Source organism: Camellia sinensis, chromosome 5 (genome assembly GCF_055761805.1).
Source record: "Camellia sinensis isolate YWXY chromosome 5, ASM5576180v1, whole genome shotgun sequence".
In the NCBI taxonomy this organism is placed as follows: Eukaryota; Viridiplantae; Streptophyta; class Magnoliopsida; order Ericales; family Theaceae; genus Camellia; species Camellia sinensis.
The window spans coordinates 33,932,563-33,948,218 of record NC_138965.1 but is presented as its reverse complement, the minus strand read 5'-3'; the positions used below and the strand labels follow the sequence as shown (position 1 = coordinate 33,948,218).

Sequence of the window (15,656 nt, the reverse complement as noted above, 5' to 3'; positions counted from 1 at the left end):
TGCTCGGAGAGCTTGTCTCTGCAAATCTTGAAACACCCGGAAACCAACCCTTCTCTGAAACACTTAGCAACTCAAAAACATGGCCTCTTCTTCCCGTCCAGCTACCCAGAACCTGCTCACGCTCTTTCCAGAACTGAACGAGCCCACAAGAGAAATAACTGGTGCGGTGGCCAGTGAACCGCAACCAAACACCTCTGGTTTTGCTCCATTGAACTTTCCGATGCGGTCGGTGGAGCAAAAAATGGCGATGCAAACTGATATTGAGGCTAATCAGTATACTCTGAAGTCATGCGTGGAAACCATGACGGCGGTCACAAATTTGTCGAACCGGCTGCAGAGTAGGACAAATGAGGTGCAGCATGTAAACTCCCAGCTGGCTCTGCTCCAACGCATGTATAAGGATGCGCGAGCAGAGATAAGCGTGCTAAGGGCAGAAAACAAGGAGCTGAAGCGGAAGGCCACCGTGATGTTTCGATTTGGAGGTCTACCATATGCTGCAGTGGAGGAGCAGGAGGGAGTGAACGTGCTCGGTGGAGTGGGTAGTATGGAGGCAGCGCCGGTAAGGGACACCCAAGAGAAAAGCAAGAAGAAGAGACCTGCAGCAGAGTAGAGAAGAAAAATACCACTGTGGGTGCGGGTGTGTTGTGGTGGTTTGTTTGTTTGTTGGTTTTTTTTTTTTTTTTTTTTTTTTTTTTTTGTGTGTAAAATTGTGATCGGGGTTAATCCCTGAGATGAATAAAATATGATTTGGTGTGCAAAGCTATATGGTATGAAGGGAATTGGAAAAAGATTAAAAAGAATGTGAAAGAAAAATAAAGAAAAAATAATAAAAATATATTTGAAATCAAAAATAAAAGATGGAGGAAATAAGGAAAGTGGTTTGGAGAAAATAAATAAAAATAAAAATAAAAATAATGGAGTTGGAAATCAAACGGAGGAGAGATGAAGATTTTTTTTTTTTTTTTTTAATATAATATAATAAAAAGAGATATATATATATATATATATAATAATAAAGAAAGTGGGGAACAAGAGTGTAAAGAAAAGAAAAAGTATAGGTTGCATCGTGGGTCACATGGGTGAGTAAAAGAAAACAATAAAGAAATGAGTGGGTGCCCCCCATGTGCAAGGATAGTGCTGGCACTTCAATAGGTGGTACAGCCTGCTGAGCATCAGCTTTGACAGGAGCTGCCTTTGGACCTTTTCTCTAATAAATGCGTCAAACTGTTGCTGTTGGTGTTATCAAGAATGTGGAGAAGAGGAGGCTTGTCTGATGGCCTCTTGGGCTGTGTAATCATATCGAGGTTGGTGGACCTCTCAATCATGTTGTCACCCTCAAAACCAGAGATGGGGACAAAAGGAATTTTGTCAGGGTTGTAACCAACCTTCTTCAGATAGGAAGAGACTTCCTGCACAATTTCATCATACCTTGCTTTTGAGTACTTAGGAGTGGTAGCATCCATCTTGTTACAGCAGCAAATCATCTGCCTCACTCCAAGAGTAAAAGGAAGGAGAGCATGTTCACGGAAGAACTTGGGCTCCTTCTCAATCTCCTTGCCAGATCGACGATCAATCTCAGCAAACTTGACAGTAATGTGGGAGGTGTGGCAGTCAAGAACTGGAGCATACCCATTACCTAAGAAGCACGGACACTTCTAAGAAGGTAACGTATCCGTGTCGTATCCGTGTCGGACACCGACACTCTTTGGACACTTTCCCGACACGTGTCCGACACTCTTTAAAACGTGTCCTATTTTTTAAAGACCCGGACACTCTTTGGACACTTGGAGAATACATGTGTATCTCTTAAACACACATGTCTATCAATTAGACACATGTGAAACCAATTATAAGTTTGAACAAAACAACTTAAGATACAATAATAAAACAAAAATCATATAAATTCATAAGAATTATTGTCATACTTAATATTTTTATTATCTTTGAATGATATATTCATATATATAACATATAATAAATATATAAAATTATATATTTCATGCGTGTCCCCCGCGTGTCGTGTCCTGCATTTTTTGAAAATTAGCGTGTCGGCGTGTCCGTGTCGTATCCGTGTCGTGTCACGTGTCCGTGTCCATGCTTCTTAGCCCATTACCAATCTGACCCGGGTGATTCATAATAATAACCTGGGAGGTGAAATTTGCAGCTTCCTTGGCTTGATCATCCTTTGAGTTGGATGCAACAAAACCACGCTTGAGATCCTTCACTGCAACATTGTAGATGAAGACGATCGAGACGGTGGTGTATGGGAGGACAACAGTGAGAGGAGAGGCAGTGGTGGTGGACTCGAAGAAATTTCAAGGTATGTGTAGAAAATTCTAGCAGATTAGGTTGAGGTCCGGCGGGCGGCCAAGGCGAGGTTGCCGCCCGCCGGTGAAGCGAAAAATACTAAGTGCTTAACCTTGCTCTGATACCATGTAGAAAATTTAATGTATAAAGAGAAATAGAGAATTGTATTATTGATTGATATATATTGATATCTATTACAATGATTCATGATTCCTATATATAGAAGAGGGTGAGTGTGTAGTAGGTAAGGAGTAGGTGAAGTGGAGGTGGTAGTGGTGTAGTGGGTTAGGTTTAGTGGAGTAGGTTTAAGTGGGTGAAGTAGGTGGAGAGTAGGTGGATTTTAACACATTCCAATACGATCATTCATATAATTAAAATCCGGTCAGAACTTGGACATTATCACAATCCCACGTATTATAGGAAGTCAAATATCTTTTTGCCTTCGGGTTCGATGGACGAGGAATAAAACCAGAAACATAGCCCCATTTTTTTTGATTGAGAAGAAAATTCTTCATAACACTGGCCTAATAGGCATAATTGCCACCAGTGAGTTTGCATTTGATGGCTTGGATTTCAGTGTCTGACATTGTAACAAAACAAATTTTATAGAATGTTATGGGTCGAAGTATAAATAAAACAAATTAGGGCTTCAAGTGTAAATACCTAGAACCAGCAACAAAGATAGAAATCAGCGAGTGAGATGGATTTCACGAAGCGAAGCTGAGCCAGAGAGAAGTTTTGCGAAAACGACACCACCGAGAGAGAGAGAGCAAACCTTCGCGAGAGAGGTTCTTCACGAAGCAAAGCTGAGTGAGAGTGAGCCCTTGTTGCCTCGAAGCAGAGTGAGAGAATGAAGAACCCTCGCGAACACGATCAGACCTAGACGAGAGAGCTACGACTTCGGACCAAAAAATCAGAGAGCCTTCATGACTTCAGACCAGAGAGAGAAGACGACTTGAAGCACCAAGTCGACGCACTGAGAGAAAGCGAAGACCAGCAAACACGACTTTGAATTAGGAACAGATGGGTCACCCACCCAAGTTGAAGACAACCAGTGAGTCCGAGAGAGCACGAATCAAAGAACAATGGTGACAGTTCTAGGGTTTTGAATAAGAGAATAATGGTGACTGTTCTGATATCATGTAAGTTTTTTGAATGAAACTGTATATTAGACTGAATAGTTAAAACAAAGAATACATATACATCACTTATATAGAACTCTAATTCCTAAGCCTAAAAGAATACGTCACTTAAATAGAACTCTAATTCTTAAGCCTAAAAGGAAAAAGGAAAACCGAATAGAACTAGAACTATATTCTCACAGTTTTTGCTCTGACTTCTTGTAGGCGGGGCGCTCAGATATTTCAGCAAAGCCGAACCCTTTTAAATTGCTTTATGCGTTTGAGATGCGCCAACATAACTGGAGAAGAGCAGCAACTTATATTTATCTATATTCAGCTCAATTGAAAGCTGAAGCAGCTTTCAAAGACCACCAACGCAGGTCCCTGGTTCTGCAAGAGAGGCTGAATGGGCTCTCTGCTACTATCAATGCACTGCATCTTGTTCATCCTGCATATGCTTGGATCGATCCTCTACTTGAAGAAAGCTCTCTTCAGAAAGAACATTATTCAAGTAAAAAGGCTAGATTAACGGTGGATGAACAGTGTAAAGAATCCATTTGCTAGGAATTTCTTTAATTTCTTTTAATAATCATTATAACTGCCCTCTCTATGATTCTTCTCTTGTTTACCATATGCTTTTATCACCCTACAAGTATAGTAGAGTGGTCATGTACACAATAATATGTTTTCTTTTCTGCTGCAGCGGCTGGCAATGGTATTCAAACACAAAGATTGCAATCTTATGTTGATGTAGAGAAGCTTGAAAACGAGTTTGTGCTAACATCAGCTGAATATATGCTCTCATTGGCAAATGTCAAATGGACATTTACTGGTACAGTTCTTTTGTTATCCTAGAAACATTGTACTTCTCATACATAAATATTGGAGACAACTTCAGGTTTGAGAGTAATTTATGTTAAGCCCAAAACTAAAGTTCTAGCCTTATCCCTCTACCTATACTCACATTAACTCATCTTCAGAAGTGAATGATGTTTATTATTGTTGTTGCTGCTGCTGCTGTTAATATTATTGTGATGTGGATGAAACCCCATCCTACCCATCCTGTGAATGGGTTGGGTAATCCCTGGATGCATGCACCCGTCGGCAAGACATGTATATAGTAAAGACTGGGTGTGGGCAACAAGAGTTGAACCTAGAATGTCTGAGTTTACAGTTTGCCCCAAGGCCCTTGCCATTGGGCCACCCATGTGGGTTGAGTGATTGATGTTTAATATAATATAAACCTTGAAATTGCCATCGGGCCACCCATGTGGATTGGGTAATTGATGTAGAAACACTGCCCATGATGATGAACTTGTGTAGAAAATTGACCCTTTCTCAAGCATTCTGACATATATTCAACTTTTAACTAGTTGGGCAGAACAGTGTCAGCTTTTCTTTCCTTTCTGTTCTTATTGGCCTTTTCTCCTTCCAGGGAATGAAAAACCCCCGCCGGACTTGGTTGACTTGTTGCTCCAGGCAGACTTATATGACATGGCTTTTACAGTTATTTTGAAGTTTTGGAAGGGTTCGGGATTGAAGAGGTGTAGCTCCTGTTTCAAATTGTACAGTATTATATGTGCTACCTTTGGATCTTTGGCGTAACCTCTATAATATTAATCCTTTTTGTTTTTTGTTTAGGGAACTGGAAAGAGTCTTTATTGCAATGTCATTGAAGTGCTGTCCAAATAGAGTAGGTCCCTCATTGATTGGGTAAGATATGTTTGATATCTGTTTCTTTATTTGTTCAGAGTGTGTTAAATCCTTTTATTGTTTGACATTTTGGGTCTAGCTTAATGTTTATTTTTGACATAAGTCCCCTCCCTTGGATTCCTTTGTAAATTATTAATGTAATATATACTGTAAAAATTTATGTATATTGATTGATGTTTATTGATTTATTACAATGATTCATGATTCCTATATATAGAAGAGGGTGAGTGTGTAGTAGGTAAGGAGTAGGTGAAGTGGAGGTGGTAGTGGTGTAGTGGGTTAGGTTTAGTGGAGTAGGTGAGGTGGTAGTGGTGTAGTGGGTTAGGTTTAGTGGAGTAGGTTTAAGTGGGTGAAGTAGGTGATAGGTTTTAACAGCCCCCCGCAAACTCAAGGGGGATAGGAACTAACCAACTTGAGTTTGGAGAGAGTTACAAAACAAGAAAATACATAAAAATAAAAGAGGATAGGTGACACTGTATGGTCGTGTCAGACCATTGGTGAAGACACTGGATGGTGGTGTCATAACGTTGTAGAGGACACGGTATGGGGGTGTCATAACGTTGTAGAGGACACTGTATGGGGGTGTCATAACGTTGTAGAGGACACTGTATGGTGGTGTCAGACCGATGTAGAAGACAGTTTATGGGGTCATGTCAGACCGTTGTAGCAGACAATGTTGTGACAGTTGTTGTGACAGTTTACAGAGTCTTGCTGGACCCTTGTAGAAACTAACCGGAATCAATGTCGGGACAGTTTACAGAGTCTTGTCGGACCCATAAAGGAGCTAACCGGAATCAATGTCGGGACAGTTTACAGAGTCTTGTCGGACCCATAAAGGAGCTAACCGGAATTAATGTCGGGACAGTTTACAGAGTCTTGTCGGACCCATAAAGGAGCTAACCGGAATCAATGTCGAGACAGTTTACAGAGTCTTGTCGGACCCATGAAGGAGCTAACCGGAATCAATGTCGGGACAGTTTACAGAGTCTTGTCGGACCCCTAAAAAGTCGCACCCTCAAAAGGTGTGCCCAATCTTTCAAAAGGCGTGCCATCAAAAGGCGTGCCCAATCCATAAAAAGACGTGCCATCAAAAGTTGCGCCCTCAAAAGGCGCGCCTACTTCATCAAAAGTCGTGCCCGACAGAAAGCGTCGAGCCATCAAAAGGTGAGCCGGAGACGCGGCGAGGCACGTGAGCGACAGAGTGGCGTGTCGGCCGCGTCGTCAGTGTCGATATAAACCAATGCGGAGGCTGTGCTTGAGGCAGAAGCGAAGACAAAAAAACCTGGGAAAAAACTTCTGAAAAACTCTTCATTTTCTGAGAGAGATATTCGTTTTTCTGAGAGATTGCCTCTAAGAGCTGCAAATCTTGAAACACTCCCCTTCCGAACATTATCAGTCTGAAATTGCTATTTCGCTGAAACACTCAGCAACCCAAAAAACATGGCCTCTTCTTCCCGTTCAGCTACCCAGAATATGGCCTCTTCATCCCGTGGTCTACTCACTCTCTTTCCCGACCTCAACGAGTCAACAAGAGAGATAACTGGTGCGGAGGCCCGTGAACCTCAACCAAACACCTCTGGTTTTGCTCCGTTGAACTTTCCGATGCGGTCGGTGGAGCAAAGAATGGCAGTGCAGTCGGATGTGGAGGCCAATCAGTATACATTGAAGTCATGTGTGGAAACCATGACTGCGGTTACAAATTTGTCGAACCGGCTGCAGAGTAGGACAAATGAGGTGCAGCAGTTAAACGCCCAACTGGCTCTGCTCCAACGCATGTATAAGGATGCGCGAGCAGAGTTAAGTGTGCTAAAGGCGGAAAATAAGGAGCTGAAGCGGAAGGCCACCGTGATGTTCCGATTTGGAGGTCCACCGTATGCTGTAGTGGAGGAGCAGGGAGGAGGCAACTTGCTTGGTGGTCTAGGAAGCACCGAGGCAACACCGGCAAGGACCACCCAGGACAGAGGCAAGAAGAAAAGACCGGCGGCTGAGTAGAGAAGAAAAATCCCACTGTGGGTGTGGTAGTTTTGTTTTTGTTTGTGTGGGTTTTTTTTTTTTGATGTAAAAGTGTGATTGGGGTTGATCCCCTGATATGAATAAAATGACAAGGTTGTGGAATGTTGTTGGTGTTATTTTGTGGTGTTGTTTTGTTTAATAAGAAAAATAAAATAAAAGAAAATAATGGATAAAGAAAATAGAGAAAAATATTTGTGGATGAAATAAATTAAGAGAAAGGAGAGATATGATTAAAGTGGGTTTGAAAGTGGGAAAAGATGAGAGAGAGGGAGATAGAGTGGGTGCATGATGATGATGTTGGGTCCATGGAGAGAGAGAGAGAGGGATGTCCAAGAAGCTTGTGCTTTTGATAGTTACACATTACCCAAGCTGTATGTGGAGATGCATGTTACTGTCTTACACTTCTGCAGGCTTGGTATTCTTTGTGGGGCACTTGCAACACGTGACATTGAAAATTGTATTCGAAAAATGATGACATCTCCAACATGAAATGTCTTGGAAGCAGCCCAGGCCTTGTAATCAATATTCCCAATGATGGTTCAACCAGCGGAGTCCCCAACCTTGTACACTGCTGCCATTGAAACCTTCAAGCCAGCAAACATGGCTACCAACAACAGAGCCACAGCTCTACACCCCACACCCAAATCCATGGCTAAGAGAGAGAGAGAGCAAATCGGGAAAAAAAACAGCAGTGACGAGCAGAAAAGCAGCGCCAGAAACGCCAACGACGACGACGAGTAAGAGTACAACCACGGATATGTGAGAGGCGAGGTGAACGGCGATAGAGGCTAAACGATGATGCGGGTGCCGCCACCGACATAGCGGAGGAGGGGTGTAAGAAAATGTTGAAGAAGTCAAGGTATGTGTAGAAAATAAGCGGAATAGGTTGAGGTCCGGCGGACGGCCAAGGCGAGGTTGCCGCCCGCCGGTGAAGCGAAAAATACTAAGTGCTTAACCTTGCTCTGATACCATGTAAAAATTTATGTATATTGATTGATGTTTATTGATTTATTACAATGATTCATGATTCCTATATATAGAAGAGGGTGAGTGTGTAGTAGGTAAGGAGTAGGTGAAGTGGAGGTGGTAGTGGTGTAGTGGGTTAGGTTTAGTGGAGTAGGTGAGGTGGTAGTGGTGTAGTGGGTTAGGTTTAGTGGAGTAGGTTTAAGTGGGTGAAGTAGGTGATAGGTTTTAACATATACCTTTCAGGAATGACATTAAAATGTCCGGTCTCCTGTTGACATCATCAAAAGATGAAGTGGTTGTTCATGGTTCACTTGATACGATTCCTCCAACGCATCAGTCTAAAGGGAATACCCAGTGGGAAACACTTGAGCTCTATCTTGTTCGTACTGCTTCCTTCGTTTTTAAGTCATTTTAACTTTCTGTTATATGTGAAGTTTTTGTTCTTACTTTTCAATAAACTCAAGGGATTTTTAATTCCTTATGTTCTTTGATAGATATTCATCGAAGCTGTTAGTTGTTTTGTATGCATGCTGTTGGTAGTTTAATGTCATGTAGGGAAATATGACACTAATATATTGCTGGCATTTGCCAGCAGGTTACTCTGGCCTACTTCATCTATAGGCATTTTTCTATCCGCCCATCCAAGATTCCCCACTGCCGCCTCCATGGGAGTCCAGGGGATTGCTTACTAAGCCGCATTTAGAATTATTGTAATGGGTTAGGCGCCGTTTATGGTGTGATATTTTTGAAGAAATAAAATGAGTTTGGCTTCATTAATTAGTGGTATTTAGAACTTCCTCAAAGGCCTTGTGATTGTATTCTGTGTTTTTGTGGCATTTAGAACCTCCTCAAAGACCCTGTGATTATTTTATATGTTCTTGAAGGTAGACTTGTAATAAAGATTTTTGTCTCCAAATTTCTTAGTAGAGCTGAAATTAGAACATTAGTCTAACCTTTGGAGTGGCATGGGTCAATGTTGTGCTTAATTGTTTGATTAATTCAGGAAATGGCGTAGACTTTTGTGGATTATGAGCAATAATTGTAGTTTTCTTTTTGTCCTGTCTCATATGACTGATATATTTTCCATTGGTACTTATTAATTACAGGAAAAATACAAAGGATTTCATTCCAGATTACCAGTAATTGTTGCAGAAACTCTTCTTTCTGCTGATCCTCAAATTGAATTGCCACTTTGGTTGGTTCAGATGTTCAAGGTAAATTATTTAGCCATACATCGGATAATGTGCGCCGACCCCATTTGATGGGACTTAAGGCTTGGTTTGGTTTGGTTTACATTGGATAATGTGGTTATATATATATATATGTTATAGAAATGCAACAATGAAGCTTCCTTCAAGTTTTTTCATTTTTTTTAGGCTTTTGGTCTTTGATTTGAATTGTCTTCGTAGGTTGTCCATTCTTTCCTAATTTCCAATTTGCCATCTTTGTCTGACGACTAGATATTCACATCGTACATTGATTAGTTATAACTTCCTGATGACACAACCCTTGACTGGCTGGAAGCTAATTATCAGAATTGAAGCCTAGGGTGAAGCCCATGGGCTTGACGACCTTTTGGTCTTATAAATGTCATTGGTAGATTATTATTATTATTATTATTATTATTATTATTATTATTATTGTTTAGTTAGTTTAATAATATAATTATTAGAAAGATATTCTAATTTTGTTTCCAAATAATAATAGGAATAGTTTCGTACTAAGAAGCACGGACATGGACACACCAATTTTCTAAAAATGCAAGACACACGACATGTGGGAGACACATGAAATATATAATTTTATATATTTATTATATGTTAAATATATCATTCAAAGATAATAAAAAATGTAATATGACACTAATTTCTATAAATTTATATAGTTTTTGTTTTATTATTGTATCTTAAGTTATTTTGTTCAAACTTATAATTAGTTTCACTTGTGTCTAATTGATAGATATGTGTGTTTAAGCGATAGACATGTGTCCTCCAAGTGTCTAGGTCTTTAAAAAAATTAAAAAATAGGACACACGCTTTGAAGAGTGTCGAACACGTGTCAGGAAAGTGTCCAAAGAGTGTCAGTGTCCGACACGAACACGGCATGGATACATCACTTTCTTAGAAGTATTCTTTCAATTATACACTAGGGTTTGCAGCGTAATAATCAACTTTTGGAATAATATTATTGAGAGTAAAAGGCTGCGGCTGTGTGTTCCTCTTTCCCTCTCTTCTACTTATTTCTACATCACTTCCTCTAGATTGTAGAATTTCATTCCTTCTCCTTTAGTCAAGTTGTTGTGCATAGCTTAACAGTTTGACTAAAGTTCATCTTCTATTTGAACTCCAACAAAATTGGTGTTAGAAAAAGAACTCCCACAAAATCACTCTAAGTTTATGTCAATGTTTTGTTTTTCTTCTTTTTATTCCTTGCACCTCTATCCTTTTTTCTCCTCTTGCTGTATTATGGTTCTCATTTTCTTGGGATAAGTTTTGGGATGCAGGAGGAGGCCTTCTTAGTATCTTTGAAAGAGATTCACCTTTTCGGATATTCTTTTCACAAAACTTTAGTGCAAGCCTTGATACTACTATATCTTTGCAAGTTGAATATTTTCCTTATGAATATATTGAAGTTCAATTGTTTTAGGTCTCTGTTTCCACATTTCATTTGAAGTCAAAATTCTCCCTACTTTTTTTCTATTATCTTTTACAAACTTATTAAATATCCTAAGTTTCTAATTTATCACATTGAAATCCACATGATAAAACAGTAGTTTATCTTGCAAGGACTTGAACTAGATACTAGATTCAACATAAATGTGAGCCTGCATAAAACTTGGACCAACCAGACACCGTCACTTATGTTGCTCAAGGCTAGCTTACACAATGCCCTAGCCTCGAGCCAAGGCTCTTGGAACCAATCTTCAGGAAGCCCCAGGCACGGATGATTCTCTCCCATTTGCTCAAGATAGCTCTCTACCCAAGGATGCCGACCTGCACTTGTGATACATTCGCTCGACCCTCCCTCAGCTTGGCTGGGTAGTTCTTCATTTGGGTGCACATCTGCTATGATCTAAAGGCACCCTAATACTCTACACTAGCTTCTCTCTAGAGTGGGGCCTAGAAACCCCCTCCCTCAAGGTTGGTACCGGAGCCCATAGTCATGGGCTGTTCAAGCGATCCCATGACCCTCATGAGGAATCATTGGGGTCTTGTGGCTTGGTGATTAAATTCGAGTTTGTCAGGGTGGCTGGTCCCATTTCTTTCGAAGGACTTTCACCCCTTCACTAATTTTAGAGAGAGATCTCTACATGACAATAAACTCTAGATCATGACACAGGCACATAGATGGCTCTGTACCTTTCTTCTCTTGTTTAGCATCAGTCAGCCATTGTAGTCACCGAAGCCTCCGAGTACTTCAGTGCAACTACCAAAAGTGCTTTCTACCTCCAGATTGACAGCAGAAGAACATGTGGTATTGTGCTCTCAGATAAATTGGCTTGCAAGGCCAGACCCTCTTACAAACAGAAGCCAGCTCTCTTGCTTCATGATCGCCTATGCTCCCACCCAGTCCATCTTCAGTGAGCTAGCAACCACCACCTCAGACAGCATTATACCTCCCAAAGGGCTCCATGGCCATCCTGCTTAGCAACTATCTCCCTCAATAAAGCTATATGGTTAAATGGGAACTTGAAAGAAAGTAAATTTTCGGTATAAAAGTAAATTTTCGGTATAAAAAGCAACAAGTAATGAAAATAGTAGATTCTGATGCATTAAAAAGAACCCAAAAAAGACTCTTTATATTTAGTAAATGACTAATCTTGACTATGCATTAGAGGACATATTTTAGTAATGTCAGGGTTCTGAATCTAGAAGCAGTTTTGGACTTAATCGGATATTTGGGCCTTTTCAATTTGGCCAGACATTGATAGGCTAGCCTGCCAGATATGATCCCTCATCACCCAGTCAGTGAGCGCAACTCCTATTTTTCAATATTTGTTTGAATGTCCTGAAATGGTATTTTGCTCTTAACATCAATGGATGGGGGAAAGGAAATTGGAACACGATTAATTGGCAACTCTTTGTCTTGTGTGAGCTTTATGAACTGATCTGTACCTCAATTAGATCTCACCTCTCCACATAGTACTTTGCTATGTAGTTTGTAATTTCTAATTGAAGCAAGTTTATATAGTTTTAAATGGGTGAATATCTGGCCTTGTTTTGATTATCTTGCCTTATGTGAAGTTCTTGTTTTCTCATGACTAAAGCCATACCCTACGAATTTGCTTGATGTTCATGGTTATGACAGGGTGTTCGAAGGGAAAGTACTTTGGGGATGACTGGCAATGAAGCAAACCCTGCATTCTTGTTTCAACTATATGTTGATTATGGCCGGTATGCAGAGGCTACTAATCTCTTGCTTGAGTACTTTGAATCCTTTGCATCAATGGTAAATTTCTGTCTCTTCCTTGAAACAAATAGCTTTGATCTTTGCACAAGTACCAGGAAACGTTTATTAATTTATGTTGATCATGGGTATTTTTAAAGATTTTATTATGTTGATCACTATGCAGAGGGTACTAATCTTCTTCTCAAGTACATTGTGTCCTTTGGCATTAGTTGAAAATATCAGTCTTCTTTGCTAGACAGAGCATTGATCTTTACAAACTGCCACTGAAATTTTATGAACTGTTGGTCCTAGTTAAATTTAAAGTTTTTATTGTATTTCCATTGCTTACTCTACCTACTAGTCAATATCTGTGTGAAACCCAACCTATAATGCCTAAGCGTAACCAAAAATTGGAATGTGCAAGTACTTCGGCAAACTACCTTCTTAGTGACAGTCCTTAACCCATTTGCAGATATTGTTTTCTTTCTTCAGTTATGTGAAACTTAGAAAATATGAGGAAGAAGAACTCCGAAAATATGGGGAAAAAGGAATATATTTCTGTTATATTCAAAACTTCTTATCTTACAAGACCAAATGACACTCCTTATATAGGAGATATTACAAACATCATTATAACTCATTATATGCCACTTACATATTATATATTACCACTATCTACCACTATCATATTATATACATGCCACTATCTTCCACCAACACCACTATCATATTCTATACATGCTACTATCTTCCACCAACACCACTATCATATTATATACATGAACACAAATTTCCAGCACTCCCCCTCAAGCTGGTTTGAAGATATCTTCCATAGCCAGCTTGCTAGTCAGCTATCAAATTGCTTCTTGTGTAGTCCCTTCGTTAGCACATCAGCTAATTGTTCACCTGTTGGGAGGTAGGTCATACAGATTATGCCAGCATTGATTTTCTCCTTGATGAAATGTTTATCCACTTCTATATGTTTTGTGCGATCATGTAGAACTGGATTATGAGCTATAGATATAGCTGCTTTGTTCATAGGTGTCGGGTGAGAAAGCTTTAATTCTTTAAGAATTCTTTTAATCCACATTACTTCACAGATTCCATGGGCAACAGTTCTGAACTCTGCTTCTGCACTACTTCTAGCTACCACATTCTGTTTTTTACTCCGCCATGTAACTAGGTTCCCACCTACAAAGGAGCAGTATCCGGATGTTGATCTCCTGTCTGTAACACTTCCTGCCCAGTCTGCATCTGTGTATACTTCAACTTGAAGATGTCCATGTTTCTTGAACAGTAAGCCTCTCCCTGGAGTTCCTTTCAAATATCTTAAGATCTTATAAACGGCCTCAAAGTGCTCTGTCCCTGGTGAGTGCATGAACTGACTTACCATGCTGACTGCAAAGGCAATATCAGGCCGCGTATGAGACAAGTAAATCAATTTCCCTACAAGTCGCTGATATTGTTCCCTCTCTTTGACTTCTTCAGCCTTAGCAGCTTGTAACTTCAAGTTAGGCTCGATCGGAGTCTCCACCATCTTACAACCAAGCATACCTGTTTCTCCAAGGAGATCAAGAACATATTTTCTCTGATTAACGAATATACCTTCCTTGGATCTTGCAAATTCCATTCCGAGGAAATACTTGAGGGCTCCCAGATCCTTAATGTGAAATTCTTTTGCGAGTTTCTCTTTGAGGGTTGCTAACTCTGCTTCATCATTACCAGTTAAAATGATGTCATCAACATAAACAATCAAAATTGCAATTTTACTGTCTTTTGAATGTTTATAAAATATTGTGTGATCTGCTTGACTCTGCGAGAAGCCACAACTGATAACTGCCTTCCCAAAGCGTTCAAACCACGCTCTTGGTGATTGTTTGAGTCCGTATAATGACTTGTTCAATCTGCATACTCTGTCGCTTCCAAGTCTCTGCTCAAATCCCGGCGGTAGGCTCATGAACACCTCCTCTTCAAGATCACCATTGAGAAATGCATTTTTAATGTCAAGTTGATGTAGAGGCCAATCTGAATTTACTGCAAGAGATAACAGTACTCTGATGGAATTTATTTTAGCAACAGGAGCAAACGTCTCCTGATAGTCGATCCCATAAGTTTGAGTGAAGCCTTTAGCCACCAGTCTCGCCTTGTATCTCTCAACGCTTCCATCTGCGTTACATTTTATCGTAAACACCCATTTACACCCAACTGTTTTCTTGTCTTTGGGTAGATCAACTATCTCCCAAGTACCACTTCTCCTTAAAGCATTCATCTCCTCCATGACTGCTAATTTTCAATTCGGATCATCCAATGCTTCCTGTATATTCCTTGGAACAAACAAGTGTGAAATCCTAGATGTGAAAGCTCTATGGTTTTTAGACAGTCTTTGATAGGAGAGGTAATTTGCAATAGGATGTTTAATGCAATTTCGGACACCTTTCCTAATTGTTATAGGAACATCAAGGTCGGAAATAGAAGGAATAGGATTACCTAAAATTTCGATGCCAAAACTCGGGTGGACATTCGGGTCATTAGGATGGACATTCGGGTCATTATTCCTCAGATGAAATCGCTTCCTAGTATAAACCTGAAGCTCAGGATTTAGATCATTTTGTAGTACTTCTCCCCCTAAACAAGAATCTTCTTGACTAGGCACCATAGAACTTGGTTCTCCTAAGTGATCATTATCAGACTGATGTGGTTTTTGTGTAGGATAAATGACATTGGGGAGCGGGATAGAAATATCCCAAAAACGGTCTTCTACTCCACGTGTCTCCCCCTGAAGAGAAGTGTTGGGGAAATAGGATTTTGTTTCCACAAATGACACATCCATACTCACATGAAATTTCTTGGTTTGAGGATCGAAACACTTATACCCCTTTTTGTCTGAGGAATAACCCAAAAAAACACATTTTATAGCACGGGGGTCAAGTTTTGAACGAAATTGACTGGGAACATGAACATAGGCAGTACATCCAAAAACTTTGGCGGGTAAATCAGAAAACAACCTCGTGTCAGGAAAAAAAGTTTTGAGACAATCAAAAGGTGTTTTGTATGTTAACACCTTTGTAGGCATCGTGTTTATCAAATAAGAGGCTGTTAAAATTGCTTCACCCCATAAATATTTAGGAACATGCATGTAAAACATTA

General features: G+C 40.1%; 2 protein-coding genes across 2 annotated transcripts in view; one reads left to right on the top strand and one right to left on the bottom strand.

The window, feature by feature from the left end:
* The window catches only part of LOC145791321 (nuclear pore complex protein NUP160-like), a 51,406-nt gene that overhangs the window by 31,197 nt on the left and 4,553 nt on the right, over positions 1-15,656 (top strand). The window contains exons 12-18 of the mRNA XM_082871672.1: positions 3,654-3,972; positions 4,132-4,260; positions 4,864-4,972; positions 5,070-5,141; positions 8,364-8,499; positions 9,227-9,334; positions 12,429-12,569. Of these exons, the coding sequence (XP_082727798.1) occupies positions 3,654-3,972; positions 4,132-4,260; positions 4,864-4,972; positions 5,070-5,141; positions 8,364-8,499; positions 9,227-9,334; positions 12,429-12,569 (1,014 nt within the window). The remainder of the gene's footprint in view (positions 1-3,653; positions 3,973-4,131; positions 4,261-4,863; positions 4,973-5,069; positions 5,142-8,363; positions 8,500-9,226; positions 9,335-12,428; positions 12,570-15,656) is intronic.
* Positions 1,025-2,304, bottom strand: LOC145790538 (elongation factor 1-alpha-like). Its single transcript, XM_082868532.1, has 2 exons — positions 2,114-2,304; positions 1,025-1,636 (listed from the first exon to the last, which is right to left on the bottom strand). Exons 1-2 carry the CDS (start codon positions 2,133-2,135, stop codon positions 1,173-1,175), a joined length of 486 nt encoding a protein of 161 aa, XP_082724658.1. The 5' UTR covers positions 2,136-2,304; the 3' UTR covers positions 1,025-1,172.